Consider the following 21178-nt stretch of genomic DNA (forward strand, 5'->3'; position numbering starts at 1 on the left):
CCCTTCACAACTTGGCCTTTCCATATCTTTCCAAGCATCTTGGACATGACTTAAATCTTTGCACTCCATAGTCTAGCAACAGCAGCCTCTATGCCATCCTCATAAAAATAACACTCCATCTCCTGACTCTCTAAGGCCTTTGCATTATTGTTCCTCATGTTTGGAATGTTCTTTCTTCATATCTCCAGTCCTTCAGGACTTAACTCAAATCTCACCTTCTGCAAAATAGCTCTTCTGGTTTCCCTCTGCACTCACCACTAGTGACTTTCCCATGAAACTTCTTCTAATCTGAACTGAATATGTCTTGTATGTATATAGTTGTTTGCATGTTGCTTCCTTTGTTAGAATGTAAGCTCCCTGAGGGCAGGGATCAAATTTTTGCCTTTCTTTGCATCACTAGCACTTAGCACAGTACCTGGCACATTGTAGGCTTTTAATAAATAGTTGTTGGTGATGTTGGTAATGATAAAATAATTTTTCATTTTAGAGTTTTATTTGATCGGTTATTTTAGTATTTGGTGTGACTACTAATCTTATAAAAATAAAAAAAGAAAACTCAATACATCTTAAGAATAGTAACAACTGTCAATTACTTAAAACTTAATGTAAGCTTGTTTGCTGCTTTGATCATTTTCTTCCTAGATTTTAAGGAAAGAGGAAGCTCTCAAGGGAATTAGAATATACAGGGGAGTTGGAAGGTAGTTATAGGGCATGAGGCATTTGTATTTAAAAAGGAAAACAAGGCAAAGAATGACACATAAATGATACAAACATCACAGTAGTTCTGACCAATACCATATCTACTGAGGCATGAGAGAAGACTTCGTGGAAAGGGTCAGATTTCAGCTGGGACTTGAAAAAAGAGCAAGATTTAGAATAAGAGAAAAAAATATGGAAAATATTTCAGGCAAGGGTATTACTCATCCCAAGATGTGGAGACTAGAATGTCCAAAAATTTTTGAAGGCAGGAGGTGAAATGGCTGTGTTGGAACAATGGATCTGTGTCCTAGAGGGATGAAAAAGTGGGATGGCATCTCCCCAACTTCTTTACTGTTCTCTTGTGCTTTGTGTGTTCCCAAATTCTGGAAACTCCATGAAGGCAAAGAGATGATACTTCTTTAACTTTCTCTGATATACCTAATTAGCCTTCTTCTTGCCCAATCCAATCCAACAAGCAACTACTATGTGTAATGCTCCACAGTAAGAGCTAGGAATGCAAAGACAAAACAAAACAAAGGGTCCTGCCTTCACGGAGCTCACATTCTAAGCAGTGCCCAGCCAATAAACACTCTAAAGAGCAACGTCCATCTAAGGTCAAAGTCTATGCCCAGGAGATGCCCCCTCCCTCCTTCAAAGTTGTCACTAATGTTTTTACTAGCCTCTAACTGAAATTTAGCATTTCCTTCAATGATTTAAACACATATTCCCGAGAAGAGGTCCCTAGGTTTCACTGTACTGCCAAGGGGACCCACGACACAAAAAAAATGCTAAGTCCTTCTCTAAAGAGTAGAACTATGGGGCAGCTAGGTGGCACAGTGGATAGAGCACCAGCCCTGGAGTCAGGAGGACCTGAGTTCAAATCTTGCCTCAGACACATAGCACTTACTAGCTATGTAACCCTAGACAAATCACTTAATCCCATTGCCTAGCCCCCCCCCCCCCAAAAAGGTAGAACTATTATAAAAAAATTTGGATAATGCCTTGAGCCTAAAGAAAAGAAGAAAGAATTAGAAGACACTCTGAGTGAGAGGCTTTATATATCTATCAAGAATCCATCTATTAAGTATCTACTGTGGTATGGAGTATTGGATCCTAGGAAGAGGAATTCAGTCTAGTTAAATCCCAAAAGACAAGGGGAGACAGTGTGTGTTGATGCATGTGCTTATATCACCTTTCAAGAAGTAATATCCAAGGTCCCCTGCTTTTTTACTGCTAGTTTTTATTTCAGAGTAAAAATAAAATAAAATAAAATAAATCAATGAATAAAAAATTTTAAAGGTTCGACTTAACATCAACCAACTCTGCTGATGCTAGCTAAGACCCCAGAAATAACTAGAAAGTTTAACATTTCTGACTGGTTCCTGTAGCCTACAGTGGCACAACATTTGCAAAACCATTTCTATCTTCTTCCCGTGCTGGGCCAAATAATTCATTTCCCCCCTATTTTATTTCAATCAGTATTATTCAGTTTGGTGTGATTCTATAGGGGTAGTGATTATTTCTGTTATAAGGCTCTGTACATTAAGCCCCAGCACTTTGAACTGCGGATTTTAAGTTCACCTGCTTAACCACAAGAAGCTAACTCGAGGACCTCCATCTTAATGGCACAGTCATAGCGACCAAGCTCAGCATAGCAGAGCTGACCTAATGACATGGAAAGTCTCCCGGCTTATTTTTGTCCCCTCTATCCTTCCATCCTATTGCGTAACACGAGGAAATGGACACAAGCACTTGGCCAACAGGTGACCCTTACCTTGCCCATCCTATGACCATTGTACCAGTCATGAGCTCATCGGCCCTGTGCTGACAGAAAGAGCACTAGATTTCTATTGTGAAGACCTAGGCTCAAGTGCTGACTTTGACACTTCATACCTGGGTGACTGTGGGTTAAAGTTGCACAACCTTTCCACATACCTCAGTTTCCTCAAAATGCAAAATGGGGACAATAGCACTAGCACTACCTCAAACCAAGGTCCATCTTTTAGCGTCAGTATTCTTCTAGTGATGGTACAGGGTCCTAAGTCACAGAATACCATAGTCACTGAAAAATTAAAGCAGTAGGTCACCTAAAGGACAGTGGTGAGGTACCCTGTTGTGTGAGCAGACCGTAAAAAATTAACCATGAAGAATCACACCAGACAAGCAGGGGCCAAGAATATTCTCAGAGGGATGTATGGCTGAAAAGGGAGGTGGACATGTCATGTAGCAAGAGCAAGGGATGGCTGATGGACAGCCCATTTTTCCCATTGGTATTCATGCAACATTAAGAGATCTACAGGAATGTTCCAAATATACTGGGTAGACTTCCTGTTCTTGGAAGGATATGGATGAGTTGTACCCACATGATTGAGGGTATCCTGGTTGAGTGTACATGAGGGCCCACATGGATGAGAACAAAGCCCCAGAGAAATATCAAAGTAGTATAATAAATGATTTATACACAATTTTCATAGATTTAATAATAGTCTCTAAAAAATATTGGGGAGGGTCTAAACCTATGATTTCACTGGGGAACCAAGAGGTTAAAAGATTTGTCCGTGGTCACACAGACAGTATATGTCAGAATGAGGACATGAACTCAGGTCTTCCTAACACAAAAACAAATTTTCTTCCTACTATATTATATTGCCTCTCTATAAATAAGGACTTCTTAACCTGGTATGGATTTCAGGGTGTCTGTGACCTTGGATGAAGAAAAATTACATCTTTATTCTTACTACCCTCTAACTAAAATTTAGCATTTCATTCAATGATTTAAATATGTGATTCTGAGAAGGGGTCCATAGACTTCACTGTACTGCCGAGGGAGCCCATAAGACTAAAAAGAATGCTAAGTCCTTCTCTAAAGAGTAAAACTACTAAAAATTTGGATAATTCTTCATAAGGTACTTGGTCAAATGAACAAAGGTGAGATTCAAGCTGTGGGATTTACGTTCATAAATACTTACAAGAATTAATTTTTAAAAATCCCGCCCCATACAAGAAATGCTTTAGGACATAGACCTTTTAAAATATTATGTATTAGATAAGAATCCTCAAATTTCTGTTTCAATCATCAGATTTCATTTATATTCTGTGTGTGTAGATTAATGCCACACTATGTAGGTATTATATTCATTTCAATTCTTCGTTGAAAATGATTATTCAAGCACTTATTTGCATAAGAGTTCATAAGATCTTTAGAATACTTGCACTGTGTTATCAAATGTAGAAACTGGGATCTGATCAAACAATCAATTTCTAGAAGCATTTTTGATTACTCATGCCTTATAGAAATACAGTAATCCTAGGAAATAAGAGATACACACAAACATAAAATAAAGATCAGGAGTAGAATTTGTTAGGGAAAGTATATGTTTATGTATGCATATATATATATATACATGTATGTATGTATGTGTATGTATGTATATAAGTATGTATGTATCTATATCTATATATAAGTATATCCACTCTAAATTATAGCCTTCGGAGTGGAGGGAAGGGGAAAAAAGAACAAAGTAAAAAGTGCACAACAGAGAACAAAAGAAAACTTACAAGGAAACAAAGATGGACAGTTCTCAACACAATGCATAGTATTTATTATGGAAATGGAAATTTATTGCTATATATTTTGAATCCTCTCTTACAGTCTGCCGTGAACATGACATGATTTCTTTTTTTATTTTGTATTTAAGTTTTAATATTTAAGTTTATAATGTTTCTTTTTCTTTTCTTAGAAAAATAAAAATTTTTAAATTTTAAATAAAAAAAAGAAATACAGTAACCTCCCAAGATTCATATGTGGACTTTGGAATACAAGAAATGAAAAAATTAGGGAACACTTTGTAGGCTGTAGAAATGTCCAGGGCTCCTGCTCCACCTCTGTTAGGTGTTATCTTATTCCTAGCCTAGTCCCAAGGAAGACTGAACTAACGTCAGCCGTCTTTGTTGGCAGCTCCCCTTAAGCAGAATTATCTTTAGCAATAGAAAGAAAGGGAGCTCACAATGGAAAGGCAGGGCCTCCTAAAGTTGGGGTGTTAGGGTCCTAAGAAGGTCCCATCCTCCCAATTCTTCAATCTCTAATGTCCACCCCCTTCTCATTTCACAGAGAGAGAAACCAAGGACTATAAAGGTTAAATGACTTGTCAAAGATCACACAGATAGAAAGTGACAATGAGACAGAATTCAACCTAGGTCTTCTGACTCCAAATCAAACTCTCTTTTGCCTATTCCGCCCTCCCCAACCCCAGCTGAAGACTGAAATTCCAAATCAGTCCTTTATCTCTCTAGCTTCAGGCCCTGATCCCCATTCTAGAGGAAATTGCCCTGGAAGGGGATACTCTGTAATTGCAGTCCCTGACAGCTCAGTGTGCCTGTTGGGGTTGGCTGCAGTTTTGGGGGGAGAGAGACAGAGAACAAGACTACGGCACACATCTCCTGAGGGGTGATAAGTCCGGAGGCCAAGGGCCAAAACCAACTTGGCTTATTTCATCATTTTGCCTGGGGCCTGGCCTGCAGAACAGAAGATGGATCTTGTAGCAAGCAATTTTCTCCTCCATGATGCTTTTCTGTGAAGTACAGTTTCCAGAAGTTCCTAGACCCACTTTCCATTCTCTAAACTAAGCTTCTTAGAAGTGGTATGCAGAGCTATTAACTAACAATTGTTGCACCCAGAGCAAGTAGCACAAACTACATCCTCAAATACTGTAGTGGAGATGTAGGTAGGTAAAGAGAGGGGGCAAGTAGTCAAGGAGAAAGGAAGAAGCAATTCATAGAGTAGCTTCCTAGTTTAAATATTCTTAACTAATTCTTCCTGCTGAACTCATGTGTCCATGCTATGGAGGAGCTCAAGTGCAGTAAAGCCCTCTAAATTTTGCAGCCCTGGGACAAAGTCATCATGCCCTAGTTATGACTCTGGATATATGCTGTCCCAAGGTACTGATTATTCCCACATGCCTTTCTTCAGGGACATTATTAACTGGCTCTAGGGGGAGTAGTTGGAAATCATAGAGTGACAGGATGAACTTATAGTTTAAAAGGACTGCAAAGACAATCTATTCCAACCCTTTGGTTTTACAGAGGAAAACTAAAGACCAGAAAATAACTAAGATTCTATTAAGTGTTGCAAAGTCTGTAATACTTAGGAGTAAATGAGAACAGATTCAAGTGAGAGCACAGAGACTGAGTGATCAGTCAGTAGCAAAAACAACCATAATTCATATGTCTCTATCCCTTTAAAATTAATAGCTGTGGATTGATAAGAATCTGATTCCAAGGGTTTTCATGAACCATGACCTCAGTGTGAGCCAGTATGCTATGTCAAAAATTAATGTAATTTTATGGTGCATTGATAGAAGCCTAGTGCCCAGGACTAGGGAGGTGATAATCCCACTTACTTTGCCCTGGTCTACCCATGTTTGGAATATTGCATTCAGTTGTGGGCTGACAAACAGCCAGAGGAGGGTGACCAGGAGGGTGAAGGGTCTTCAAGTTGATGTTAGAACAGGATTGTTTGGAGGAATTATCCCCTCCACCACTTTGCTACCTGGAGAAAAAACGAACCATGGTGGGACATGATAGTTGTCTTCAAATATTTGAAGAAGTGTGGGGTGGGGAAGGAAAGGGAACAAGCATTTATTAAGAGGGCAGCTGTGTGGTGCAGTGGATAGAGTGCTGGGCCTCGAGGGAGGAGACTCATCTTCCTGAGTTCAAACCTGGCTTTTGGGCACTTACTAGCTGTGTGACTCTGAGTAAGTCACTTAACCCTGTTTGCCTCAGTTCCCCATGTGTAAAATGAGCTGGAGAAGGAAAATTACAGGCCACTTCAGTATCTTTGCCAAGAAAACCCCAAATAGGGTCACAAAGAGTCAGATACGACTGAATATAACCGAACAATAACAACCAAACTTATTAAGCACCTACTATGTGCCAGGTGCTACACTAAGCACTTTACAAATACAATCTCATTTGGCCTCAGAGGACAGAACAAAGAACAATGGGTAGAAGTTAAAAAGAGACAAATTTAGGCTTAATATATGAAAAAAAAACTTCCTGACAAACATAATCATCCAAATTTGACCATGAATAAATAAGCTGCACTCTCTAAGCCTCATTTTCATTTTCTGTTAAGTAAAATGGGGGCAAAAATATTTAGTGCTACCTGCCTCACGGTGAGAAGCAGCTTGGTGGAGTGGATAGGGAGCTGGTCTTGGAACCAGAAAGACTTGGGTTCAGATCCCGCCTGACACACACAGGCTGTGTGATTCTGGGTGAGTCACTTAACCTCTCAGTGGCGGAGGCAACTTTCTAAGACTGTAAGCTGCAGAGAAGATGCCCACATGCATAGGCAGAGGGATCACAGAATCACAGAACTGGAGAGTTGGAAGGGGCCTCAGTAACCATCTAGTTCAATCCATACATGAAAGGACTCAGCACTAGAACATCACCTAGAGGTGGTCATCTAGCATGTGCTTGAAGTTCCTAATGACAGAGAACTCATCACCTCTTCAAGATAGCTTTAATTCTTAGGAAGTTCTTCTGGACATCAGCCTGAAATACCTCTTCAAGTCATGCCTTTTCTACTTGAACCATCACCTGCTTCTCCATGCCCCACCCCAAGCAACTTTGCCTCTGGGTCCTTCAGCTGGTATCATTCTTCCTTCTATGGCTATTCTCTAGAGCAGGGGTGGGGAACCTGCAGCCTGAAGGCCACATGTGGGCCTCTAGGTCCTCAAGTGCAGCCCTTTGACTGATTCCAAACTTCACATAACAAATCCCCTTCATAAAAGGATTTGTTCTGTAAAACTTGGACTCAGTCAAAAGGTCACACCCAAGAATCTAGAAGGCCACATGTGACGTCGAAGCTGCAGTTCCCCACCCCCGCTCTAGAACATGTAACTCTGGGGATAAACATTCATAGGCAATCTTTCTCCTCCCCCATTCTTTTTAGTTTAATACCCTTTGGATTAGATCTGCAAGAAACCTGGCAAATACATTCTTACTGACCTTTGTTAGCTGTAATCCATCTCTGGCCACCCTTATATATGTGTGTGTATATATATATATATATATATATATATATACATATGTAAGCTGTGATCCAAAAATCAAACTTCCATTCTTGGACATCATCTTTTTCAGCCAGCTGCCCACTTGCCAAATTAATTTTTCTCTTCTACATCTTTTACCTCTGATGGGCAACAATGAGTAAAACACAAATCTATGTCCCTAGCGTCCTCAGTTTCTCATCCAAGACTTCATAATCATTGGCAATATTTTCTAGGTTCCTTCTGATAATGTCATTTGTGTCCATATGAATCCCCCTAAGTAGATAGTTGTCTTCCACTGGGATAAGCCTTGGGTGGTTCCCTGTTATATCTTGGAGATACGCCCCAGGAAGACAACGGATCTAGCCACTGTTGTCATCGGGTCAGCAGTGAGATGTCTTCGGAACTGAGCTGGAAATGACCAATTACTACCATTCCTGTCTTCTTCCTCTGCCCCTCCGTGGAGGAGCTCTCCCCCTGACAGTTTCTTTGATTCTTTTATATCATTCTTTGGAGAACAAAAAGCTTTTTCCTCCAGCTCTCCCCTTCAGGAAGTGCCTCAACAGTGTCTATAAACATATAAACTTGTACAGCTGCCCTTTTTCTTCCTGTTCTCATCTGTGCAGTATTTCCATTCTTTATCATCCCAATAAGGTGCAGGTGTTTTTTTCCCTACCTCAGATTCCTTTTTTCCCCATCAAAACCTTACATTTTTCCAATAATAATAATTATAATGATAAACTACCAATAATGATAGCTAGTATTTATTTATATAGTGCTTTAAGGTTTGCAAAATGCTTTACAAATATTTTATCTTCACAGAGGTTGTGACTTGCTCAGGGTCAATGAACTAGTAAGTGTCTAAGGCTGGATTTGAACCCAGGTCTCCCTGACCGTACCACCTAGCTGCCTTCAGAATCTCTTCATTCTTCCTAACTGCTTGGAATGTGCTGTGACAATCTTTGAGCACCTTCTCCTCCAGGAGGGAGATCAGCCTACCTTTACAGATAATAGTCACTGGGCTGTGGCAGAAACCCAAACTTTAAATACAAGATGCAAATGACAGTAAAATTTCCCCTATTCTCCATGTTTGAGATTTCCAGCCTTTTCTTGAAATTACTTCAACCCTAAACACCTGGTTAAATTTTTTTTTGCCTTTTTTTTGGGAGGGGGGTGAGGCAATCAGGGTTAAGTGACTTGCCCAGGGTCACACAGCTAGTAATTGGTTAAAGTTTTTACAGCCAATTGTCACTTCTTAATAACTTGACAAAATCATCCAAATTCCTTTCCTTTGTCTCAACAACCTCACTGCCACAGCCATACCCACCTCCCCTTCAACTTTGCCCCAATTTCTCATTTGTTTCAACAATTTGCCCCACCTACCAATCCACTCTATCAATACGCTTAACCCACTTACCCTTTCTCTCTTACCCTGTCTTGCCACCTACTTTCCCCTTCTCCTTCCTGAGTCTAACTCTTCAGGTTCTATTCCTTAGTCCTTCTAGATACTCTTTAATCATTTTTATATCTTCCTGAATTGTCCTTGATCCTGCATCATTTATAAATCAGAAATAGGATCTGGGCCAGTATAAGAGACTAGAGATTTTTCTTAAATTTTTTCTTCAATTTCTGCAAAATTTTCCCAACTTTCTTACCTTCAACTTTAGCCTCTGACCAAATCCCTCCATGTCATCTACGTGACTTTTGCTTCTTTTTCATCTGGCTTAAATTCTTTTCTCTTCTGCTGTTCTCCCCCATAAATTTCTCCCATGGAATCCAAGAGTTTCTTCATCAAGGATTCCCTATACTGATGAAATCGTAGATCCAGGCTCTACCCTTATTTATCTCACAGGACTGTTTTAAGGATAGACCCTATCTTAGGAGATAGAGACTCACTATTTGACAAAAACTGTTGAGAAAACTGGACATCAATATGGAAGAAATTACATTTACATCAGCACATCACATCTTATACCAAAATAATGTCCAAATAGATTCACAGCCTAGATATAAAAGGTCATATCATAAACAAATTAGAGAAACACAGAAAAAATTATCTGTCAGATCTATGCATAGAAGAAAAGTTCATGACCAAAGAAGGGACAAAGAGAATCACAGAATATAAAATGGATAATTTTCATTACATAAAATTTGAAAAGGCTTTCCATAAATCCAATAAAGCTAATGTTAAAAGGGAAATAATTAGCTGGGAAAATTTTTTGCAGCATGTTTCTCTGATAAAGGTCTCATTTCCAAAATATATAAGGAACAGATTCATATTTATGAGAATTAAAGCCATTCCTCATTGGTAAATAATCTAAGGTTATGTATAGGCAGTTCTCAAGGAAAGAAACCCAGGCCAACTATCGCCAAATTAAAAAAAAAAAAGATCCAAATGACTACTAATTAGAGAAATGCAAATTAAAGTAGTTCTGAGTTTCTACCTCATACCTGTCAAAGATGACCAAAAAAAGTCAATGACAACTATTGGAGGGACTGTGGGGAAAAAAAAAAAAACAGAACTGTTTATGATTCCAGAGGATCGGTAATGAAGCATACCATTCCCCTCTTGATGGAGAGGTGATAGATTTTGGGTACAGAATGAGATGTGTGGGTATTTTTATATACTGCCAATGAGGGGATTTGTTTTGCCTGACTACACATCTATGTTACAAGGAACTTGTTTTCTTTCCTCTTTTCTTCAATGGGGTGGAGATGGGAGGAAGAGAAAAAAGATTTGTTGTTCATTTTTTTAAAAAATTAAAAATAGAGGTGGGGTGCTATGGGTGTGGAATATTGTAGGCACTTTCAGACGGTCACGACATTCTTAGTTTTATTTAATTGTTTTACTTTGTTACAGAAGACCTCTTATGGAGTGGGGGTAACCAGTAAATGTTTGTAATATAAAAACAAACTACACCAGTAAAACTTTTTTTAATAAAAAAATAATAGAATGTAACCTCTCTGAGGGCAAAGAGTTTCTGTTTCTTCTGTATCTCTAGGATCTAGAACTTACTTAATCAAAGCTTGTTGATTGAGATAGGGAAGGACTTTGTAAGCTGTGATGAACTATAGAAACATGTGCTCTTGGCAGCACTGATGAAGGCAGAATTCCAGACTTAGATACCTTTATATTCCACACTGACCCTGCCCCAGTCTAAATAAAGTGCATCTTACATTGATTGATGATTAGGAATCATGGATTTAGTCACACTGTGCTCTCTAGCAAGCCTTCCCTCATCACCTTGACCCCCAGATTCCTCCGTCCTCTGGACTCCCATAAATTATTATTATAATAATTCTCCTCCTCTAGAGGAGAAGGTGCTCAAAGACTGCCACTCCACATTCCAAGCACTTATTTTCCAGTTCTCCCTCTCCCATTTCACCACTCCTATTTTATGTAAATTAAATCAGATTTAAATGACCAAGGATAGCCTTCAAAGAAAACAACAACAATAATGTGGTATTTCTATTATTACATATCTATTACATTTGATCCTCACAATCCATTTAATAAACACTAGCTGGTACTGGGATAGAGTTGGAAAGGATATACAAATATGTATAATTTGGAATTTCTGTCCTCACTTGTAAGGTAGGTACCATAGGCAATATTATTGAAGTGAGGATTGGAAATGTTAAGCGACTTGCCCAAGGTCATGCAGCCTAACTGTCAAAGACTGGAGTCCAGGTCTTTTCTAATTCTAAATCTGGCACTCTGTCTACTACTGCCCCATTGCCTAAAAGGTCTTCCTGCTTCCCTCATCTCCTTTCTCCAAATCATCCTTGACACAACCAGCAACTGATATTCCTAAAACACAAATTTGACCATGTCACGTCCACCCCCAGTAAAGAATCCTCAGTGACTCGCTATTGCCTCCAGTATAAATGATAAGCTCCTTAGCCTACTGTATTTTTTGGTTTTGTAGCCTCAGGGCCCAGCAGATAGCAGACACTTAATAAATGCTTCTTGAATTAAAATTAAATTCATGCCTTTAATAGTAGTAGGGAATTTGCTGAATGTATAATAGCCTCTAAAGTCTTTTTCATTTCCAGCTGGCAGAATCAAACCTACCTTGGTACCTGAAACACAATCAGACTCTTTCTCTCCTTAAAGTATATTATCCCAGGATTTAGAGCTGATAAAAAGTTTAGAAATCATTTAATCCAACCCATGGGGTTTAGAGCAATCAATACATCTTAGGCTCTGCTAACTAGTACTATTGATTATGTTCTTTTGCTTGTTTTCTATCTTCTCAAACTAGTTTGTATCCCAACCATACATGCGCTTTGCCTCCATTCCCTCCCCACTGGGGCAGGGACTATGTCTTCTAATCCTTATATTCCCTCATGGCCCTGAGAACTGTGCCTTGGACATGAAAAAAAAAAACAAAAAACAGTTGACAGATTTTTTTTCATTATCTGTAATTAAATTCACACTGTTGAAAATTTCTAGCCAAACACATAGAAGACGAAGTTATTCATCATCAACGGACCAAGATTCTCTGATTCTTTGACCGAGTCTATGGCTGGGGTGATTGCCAGATCCCTGCTTCTTTGCATTGAAATATCCTATTGTCTCTCTCTTAATGCTGGTGAATTCATTACCTGTTCCTTTAGATTTTTAAAAATGATTCTGCTTCTTTATTTCCTAGAAGCTTAGTCTATTAGCACAATACAAGGAATGAAATATTGACCTTTATCCCATATCTGATCTTACCTGGTCTAGGTATTTCTTCCATATTGGTTCAGTGTTGCCGGCTATGAATTCATTCCAGCCGTGGATTAGCCTGCGTTGAGTCACGGAGAATTCAGATAGCCCACTTTGCAAATCAACCTGAAAGAACATTGAAAAGCGATCACATTAAAGCAATGAAGAGAGGCAGCACTGCTTGGTGGAAGGAGCTCTCCGTCTGGAGTTAGGAAGATCTGAGTTCAAATCCCATCTGTGACATTTAGCTGTGTAACCATGGACAAGTTTAGCCAATTTATTCAATAAGAGAGAGGATAATACCCATAGTACTGAATTCTAAGGGTGGTTTTAAAGATCAAATAAGGTAATAAATGTAAAGAACTTTGTCAACATTGAAGCACTATATATATATATATATAATGTATATATGTCAATTACTATTGTTATTTATAGACTATGACTCCAGAATCTTAAATTACTAAGTGTTAAAGCTAGAGAGCCCTTAGAATATAGATTTTGACAGCTGGAAGGGACTTAAAGATCACTGAACTCAACCCTCTCATTTGTCAGCAAGAGTAAATGAAGAAGCCCAGAATAGTCAAATGACTTCTTTAGGGTCACACAGCTAGTTGTGGCAGGATCATCACTAGTATTCATTCCATTATCTCCATAGACTATTTTCAGTTACAGACATTATCTAATGCTAGATTATTCTTTAACTTCAAAGGTTCCTTCAACCTTTATATTAAATCAAATTTATTTTAATAATTCTTTGAGGATTTCATAATCCCTCTTAAAATAATTGTCAACGAGCTCTCCTTTCTGTTCTTTTGCCTAACTGTTTTGGGGGTTATACTTTGTGGGTTGAACAGCTGGGAGGTAGATGGGCTTCATGCGCTGGCTCAAACAAAATTTATCAATTAAGAAAAAAGGAAATTTGGCAACACCTTGTCATGTCATAAAACCAGAAATGGGAATTGCAAGGATAGCACCGAGGATATCCACGTACTGTATCTGGGAAAGAAAATGATGGAGCCTTAAGTAATCCCAACAACTGGGAATAAATAGCATTTCACAACATAATACAAAAATGTACTACGATGCGTGTCTGAAAGCAGTTTTTCCCAGTGAATACTGGTTTCTTTTTCTTTTAAAGACCATGCATCTCTCTCACAGACTACTTACATGTAGGGCTTTGGCCAAGTCTTCTTTGTGACACTTGGAAGCCTCTTTGGGTGGCAAAGGTGTCACCGACTTTTCTCTCTCAATGGTTTTCAACTCACATTGTTCTTCAGCCTATGAAGCAAATGCAGCCATGAATGATCAAAGAAAAGGTAAAACTTGGTATAACAAGCCAAAGCATGGCATGGATCGACCTGGCTTTAAGGAATCTTCCTTTATAGAATTTGAATGTAAAGAAATATTAATGTAGAGAAAAATCATTTTGCAGTCAAGCAACTACAAGCTACCAGAAGCTTGAACCTGGGGGATATGCAGGCTCAACTATGTGAAGTGTTATACTAAATACCCAAGGAAAAGGAGAAGGATATTCCAGTGCTGGGATCACAAGAAGAGGATAATGGAATTTTCAGGCATAAGAGAATTTTCTATGTGCTAGGAAGGACTGTGAGGTTCTGGGTGTGGGAAAGAATGATACCAACAGGATTAGGATCATCTTAGACTTTAAAAAATGCCACAAAGTTTTGCAAAACGATTTTCAGAACTATTACATGAAATATACCAGGGAATACAATCTTAATTTCTTCCTTGACCAAAAAAAAATTCTTTTTTTTTTCTTTTTGGAGAGGCAATTGGGGGTTAAGTGACTTGCCCAGTGTCACACAGCTAGTAAGTGTCAAGTGTCTGAGGCCAGATTTGGACTAGGGTCCTCCTGACTCCAAGGCCAGAGCTCTATCCACTGTGCCACCTAGCTGCCCCCCCCAAAATTCTTAAGCAAGTTAATTAGGAGACATTTCCTCTGAAACATTTCCAACTACAAAATGGAAAGCAGTGGAAAAATAGAATTCACTTAATGGAAATTCACTTCATAGTCAAGTTTTCTCATTTTAATTTAAGGAGTCATTTTGATTGCCAGAGATCCTTCCTTATTTTTTCTTTAATTAATATGAAGGGAGTTGATCTGGGAGTGCCTTATCAACTTGTACAATTCCCTAATTCATTTGATGAGATTATAGGGAGTGAACCTTATCTAAGGAGCACCTCACTATGAAGAGTCAGCATGGATGAGCCTTGCTGATAATATATAGAGAACTTGGATTGATTCACAGTGCCTAGGGCTACTTCCAATGTGACTGGTGACTGAGGGTCAGGGGGACAGTATCTTGTAGGAAGAGTAGTCTACGTAGAAGGCCTTTTCAATGTTTTTGTTCAGTCCTGTTCAACTCTTTGTGACCCCATTTGGGGTTTTCTTGGCAAAGATACTGGAATGGTTTGCCATTTCTTTTTCCAGCTCATTTGGCAGATGAGGAAACTGAGGCAAATAGGGTTAAGTGACTTGCCCAGGGTCACCCAGCTATTAAGTGTCTGAGGCCAGATTTCATCTTAGTTCTTCCTGATTACAGTCCCAACACTATCCACTGTACCACAGGGTTGGGCTGGTTCATCTTGAATCAATCAATCCATCTTTAAGGTCACTTCTAGATCCAAATCCCATGATCCTAAGTCAACTTTGAGCCTTTTTCTTTGGCAGAAATTATATCTCTATGTATAGTTTTGTTTTGTTTTTCTCTCCCTCTTCTTGATTCCTGCTCCTACAGGCACCACTAGAGATCTAATGTCAATTATGAATACTGATTAAGTTGCTTAATCCCAAAAAACAGGTTCTGACCTCTTCAACACTTAAGCATTTAACTCTTTTCTTCACATTTCCCAAGGGAAATGAAAAACCTCTCACCATCGTGCTGCACTGTAGAAGACGGGATAATGGGCAAAAGGCAAAGAGAAGAGAGTATGTGAGATTGGTGTAAACAAGAAAAAGTTAAGTGGCCAATTGACCCTTTTGTCAAACTAACGTTTCAGGTCATGGTGGTCTGATTTCTTCTAAATGACTGAAAAATTAATGTGGCCCCTGAAGCAACATTTTAAAAATAAGAAACTAGGGATTTCCGAGTAATAAAAACATTGGGAAACACATAGGGCAATGTCCTTCTTGTCAGGGGTAAGGACCTGCAGAATTCACAGTTAAAGCCTGGCAACTAGCAGTTCCTGGATGAGGTGTTTAGGCCATCTAAGACTAGGGAGTATTTTTAGTCAAAATAAAGGAATCCGTACCTCTGTGTTATCTCAGCCAATTAACAAGAAAATATTATACTTAGCAGCAAGCCTCATTTTTAATCCCCCATTGCCCAGTAGAGCATCCATGGAAGATCTTGCTTGAGCTCTCCCTCCTTAATTGATCTCTCATTTGGGAAATTTCTGTGCCCTGAATCTATCTCCGTTCTTGTTCTTCCCATTTCCACCTCCCTACCCAAACAGTAGCCCCTTGCTTCTCTCCTTCACTGGCTTCTAAGGTCCTTTCTGTCTTCTAAGGTCCTTTCTGTCTACTTACTCATCACCTCAGGGTCAGGCTTTCCATCTCATCCAAGGTAATGATTGGTTTTCAAACATTTCAACTGTGTCCATGTCTTTGTGACACCCCCCCCCCCCCCACCCCTGCTTTGGAGTTTTCTTGGCAGAAATACTGGAGTAGTTTGCCATTTCCTTCTCCAGCTCATTTTACAGATGAGGAACCTGAGGCAAATAGGGTTAAGTGACTTGCCCAGGGTCACCCAGCTAGTAAGTATCTGAGGCTGGATCTGAACTCACAAAGATGAGTCTCCTGACTCCAGGGCCAGTACTCTATCCGCTGCGCCACCTAGCTGCCCAGGGTGATAAATAGTCAGTCTGACAAATTCATTGCACCAGGGTGCTAGAGGAAGAATAAGAGCCCCTTTGCACCCCTCTGTCTAGTTCTGAGACTACATACGTGGATTAAAATAAGAAACTACTGCAACAAATCAATGATTTGGTCTTTCTATTATTGTTACCTCATATGAATTCTGTATTTATATAGAATTCACATGAAGGTGGTATTCATGGTGGCACAGTAGAAAGGAAAATTTGGAAAATTTTGGGAAAAATTTTTTTGAAAAAAAATTTAGAAAAAATGAAAAATTTGACCACCTGAGGACCCAGATTCAAATCCCAGTTCTGTCACTTACAGAGAAACAATAATTATAATGTATCATAGCATATATTACAAATGTTTTATATGTACATATATTCTGCATATATGTATAATATATATATATATATATATATACACATTTATGTTAGAATTATGTTTTGTAATAAGTACGAAACAAACTGTAATAGCCCCCAGTGACAGGGGTAATCAAGGAAGCCTTCATGGAGAAGGTAGTCTTCATTTGTTGAATTTCTCTTCAACCTTTTAAAATCTAACCTAAATGCCAACTGGTTTAGGACATGCTGAATTTGAGATGCCAATGGGATCTCCAGGCATTGTTGTACAGGCAGCTGGAGATGAAAGGCTCTAGCTCAGAAGTGAAGTCAAAACTCAAGATAAACATCAGAAAGTCATCATCATAGAAAAGGCAGCTGAAACTATGAGGATGAATGAGATTACCAAGGCAGGGCCAGCTAAGAGTGAGGAGCACACATCAGCAGGTTGACATAAAAATCTTCTTGGCACCAAAATGAAAAACAAATATGGGTGTGTGTATGTATTTCATCAGCCCATGGGGGGAAAATGGCCTCTTCTCAATTTTTCTTTGTTTGTTTGTCGGGCTACTGCTTTAAAGGTATGGGCTACTCCAAGTATAGAAAGTCCTTTCACTGATATAGATCAGCAGCTTGTCTAGAACTTAACAACCTTATGTAGAAAGCTGACTGTGGTGCTGAGTAGGTAAGTGGTGTGTTAGGGTTCCAGCAGCTAGGAGGTTTCAGACACTGGACTTGAACTTATTTCTCCTTGATTCCGTCATCCTTTATCAATTACACTGCATTGTCTCTCATTCCCACTGTTAAGAGCAATAAATATAATTGTGTGACTTTCTGAGGGACAGAAGAGAGAGGTAGAGTTGCTGGTTCTGCAAGATGACCTTAAGCACTGAGAAAGGGCAGTGGGGGTAGATGAGGGAGAGTGTGTCTGTTCTCATGGCATGTATCTCCCAGTTTTGCCCTCTTGTGCTTCCCTAACTGCTTTCCATGGGTATATTTGCCCCTGGGACCAGCAATAACTCTTGGTAGCTGACCGTGGCTGCTACCAACTGAAATTCTACCCATCCTTCAAGACCCAGCTCAGATGTTACCTCGTCCATGATACCTTCACTGATCTTCCACCAGGTTAGAAATGTTCCCTCCTTCTTTGAAATACACAGTATTGTTTTTGTGCCCTTCACCCAGTTAATATATTCTTTTTTAAAAATCTTATTTCTGCACCATACCCCCCTATTGTTTTCCTTCTCTATCCTCCCTCCTGTAGCTTCTGGAAGATTTGGATCTTTGCCTTGATGGAGGCAAACATCATCAGTAGGGAGGGTACCGAAAAATGAATCTTTTTCTCTCAATTGGTGCCTAGCACAGTGACTTTGGTTCAGAGGTTCTATGCCCAAAAAAGGGTAAAGCCCTGCCCACGATGACACAGGTAATAAGAAAGAACTGAGCAAGGATCTGCACCCAGATCCTCTGTTTCAAAATCTAGTGTTCACATAGTAGGCATTTAATAGATGTTTATTGAATGAAGGATCAAATGATCCTGATCCCGATAGACTCAGAAGACACCAATAAGTATTCCTGGGCTTCAGTAATATTGTCCCAGATCCTAAGACAGACAGATAGAATTTGGGAGAACATCTAATAAGGGTCAACCTTAGGAAAAGCCAAGAAGAAGGCAAGAATGGAAAATTTAAAAAAAAAAAAGAGTAACCCACACAAAGATTCTTTGGCCAGGAATATAGGAGGGCATTTGATAAATCTTGTTGACTCGATAAGAAAAATTACTAGTTCTTTTTCTTTGGGCCAAATTTATACTCTTTCTTATTCTTTCCCAATTACCTCTCTCCTAGCTCTTCATAATGACTGAAACACATTCCTCATGACCAATTTGATATTTTATTGTGGCATGAATATTTGAAAAGGTTATTGTTAGTATTATCTCTCCATTTGCTAAAAATCCAGAATTATCTGTTTTCTTCTTGATCAAAAATCAAGATACATGTAGTATTCTCTCATTAAAAAAATCAAGAAATAGATGCTTTAAGAATAAGAATAAACTGTAGCCCAAAATGAATCTTTTCTTCTCTTTCACAAAGTCCTGGAGAGGGTTAAGAGGAATGTGAAGTAGGGGAAGAGAGTGACAGGGAATGAGAGAATGACTGTTTCCCAACAATTGTGTACCAGGAAGCAGAAGAGGCAAACATCATCAGTAGGGAGGGTATTGGAAAATGGGTGGAAGTTGAAAGGATGTAGGTGTTGGCTTAACATCAGGAAAACCTCCTAACAATTAGAACTCTCTGACAATGGAAGGGTTTGTCTTAGTAGGAAGGGAGCTCCCCATCCTTGGAGGTCCTCTATCAGATGCTCAATGACTACTTGTTGGAGATGTGGGAGGAATTTGTACGCCTGAAAAGGTACTGGACTAGATTCCCTCTAAGGTCTTTTTCAATTCTAGAAGTTTATGATTTTATGTACAGACACAGCATAATCATGTCACTGAGCAGAAAGTTAGAGTACATGTCCCTGGAATATTGTGACCTCTTCTGACAACTGTATCTCAATACAAAGGAATGGAATGGTCGAGTGGGTCCAGATTGTGGAGGTTACTGAATATCAGACAAAAGAGTTAGAAGTTTTATTGGTGGGTAATAGGGAGCCATTGATGATTTTTGAGCAGAAGAATGAAATGGCCAGATCTCTGCATAAGAAATATTATTGTGGAAATAACATAAAAGATGGATTAGAAAAGGCAGGACTGGAAGAAACAGAATGGGATGGAAAGAAATTATGGTATAAGAATATGATGGAGAAATGAGGAATATGAAGAATTCAGAGAAAGATGAAATGATTTTCATGAAGTGGTGTAGACTGGAGGCGACAGCCCGAGTAACAATTAACACAATGATAACAATACTACAAATGATGACAAAGTAGCCCAATGCTGATGAATTGTAATGAACAACCTCAGTCCTACAGACCTAGTCCTGAAGCACTTCTCTCTTTTTGGTAGAGAAGTGAGGGCTTATGGGTGTAGAATATGGCATATGTCATCAGATACAATCAGTGTGTCTATTGGCTTTGCTTAATTACAAAAAAGAGCTCAGTGGGGCAGGGTTAAGTAGAAATCATTAGAGTATAAAAAACAGAAGGCAAAGATAAGACTTTAATAATAAAAAAAAAGGGATCGATATACTGGATACCAGAACTGGGAACAGTGTGGGGATGAACTGGTAAAATGATCAAGGTAGCAGATGGTGTCAGATGAGCTAAGATTAAAAATGTTCATGCTTTTCTACAAAGGTTGAGAGGAGATATGATCAAAGTATATAAAATCATAAATAGCAGTATTAATAATAATAATAACTAGCATTTACACAGAACTTTAAAGTTTGCAAAGCACTTTACAAATACTGTTTCATTTTATCTTTATGGCAACTTCAACATTATTCTCATTTTACAGATTAGGAAACCGAGGTAGGCAAAGGTTAAGTGGCTTGCCTGTGGTCACACAACTAGTAAGAATCTAAGGCTGAGCTCAGGTTTTCCTGACTCTAGGCCCAGCACTTTATCCACTGTGCCATCATGGATAATGTAAAGACTTGTTCGATAAATTCCAGAATACCATGAGTCAGGGTCCTTGAAGTTTTAAGGAGAGATTTGATCCAGCTCACATTTATATAATGCAGGAAGGATGAAAAAGTTTAAATGCATTTGGGTGCATGCCTCATCTCCACTTTTAGACAGTAACTTTCTGGAGCACATCTCTGGATTCCCCCCCATGGTGCCTAGCAAAGGACATCACAATGACGAGGGTTGAACTGAAGTTGCTTTTACTTACTAAGTAGAAGATGCATGGGAATTTGATCTATGAAGAAGTTCGACAAGCTGAAAAGGTAAAAGTTGGGTCAAAATCAGTTTAGATTTACTTATGAATGAGAAACCTGAGCTAGGCTATAAAGGGGAGTCAGATGTGTTCTGGGTAGATTCCTGATCTTTGAGGCATGACAACCAGCACTCCCACCCTGATCCTGGCAGGCCAAGCTCCAAGGCAGAACACAGAGCTGCGGACAAGTTGGTGAGATGCTGTTTATATCTGGCCTTACTAGAGGACAGAAAGACCTGACTGCTGGAGAAAGAAAAGAGAAAGAGGAGTAGAGAGGAGACAAGACCAGGGAAAGGAGAAAAACTGAGAAGCCTGGAGTCCCAGATATGGGGGTAGGGGTTGGGGAGATAGGACAAAGCAGAGAATGAGCCTCCACTGTGTGCTGCTCTGGGAACCATGCCTCAAGCCAGATAGCTTGGACATTGGCAGTGGGGGCACAAATCCAGAGATAGGTAACATTTAAGCTTTATACAATATTTCTCATATACATTATTTCATTTGACCTTTACAACAAACCTACGAAGTAAGTAGTACAGGCATTATTATTTCCATTTTACAGGAGAAGCCAATAAAATCCAGAAAGGTATGTGATTGTCCTAAGGTCACAAAAGTATTAAG

At 39.2% G+C, this 21178-nt stretch overlaps 1 protein-coding gene across 1 annotated transcript in view; it reads right to left on the bottom strand.

The window, feature by feature from the left end:
- The window catches only part of ATP2C2 (ATPase secretory pathway Ca2+ transporting 2), a 110423-nt gene that overhangs the window by 63330 nt on the left and 25915 nt on the right, over positions 1 to 21178 (bottom strand). Inside the window, exons 2-3 of the mRNA XM_027847169.1 lie at positions 13627 to 13737; positions 12469 to 12585 (exon numbers count right to left, since the gene is read on the bottom strand). Of these exons, the coding sequence (XP_027702970.1) occupies positions 12469 to 12585; positions 13627 to 13737 (228 nt within the window). The remainder of the gene's footprint in view (positions 1 to 12468; positions 12586 to 13626; positions 13738 to 21178) is intronic.

This window comes from Vombatus ursinus, unplaced genomic scaffold (assembly GCF_900497805.2).
Source record: "Vombatus ursinus unplaced genomic scaffold, bare-nosed wombat genome assembly UNPS02005286.1, whole genome shotgun sequence".
Classification (NCBI taxonomy): domain Eukaryota; kingdom Metazoa; phylum Chordata; class Mammalia; order Diprotodontia; family Vombatidae; genus Vombatus; species Vombatus ursinus.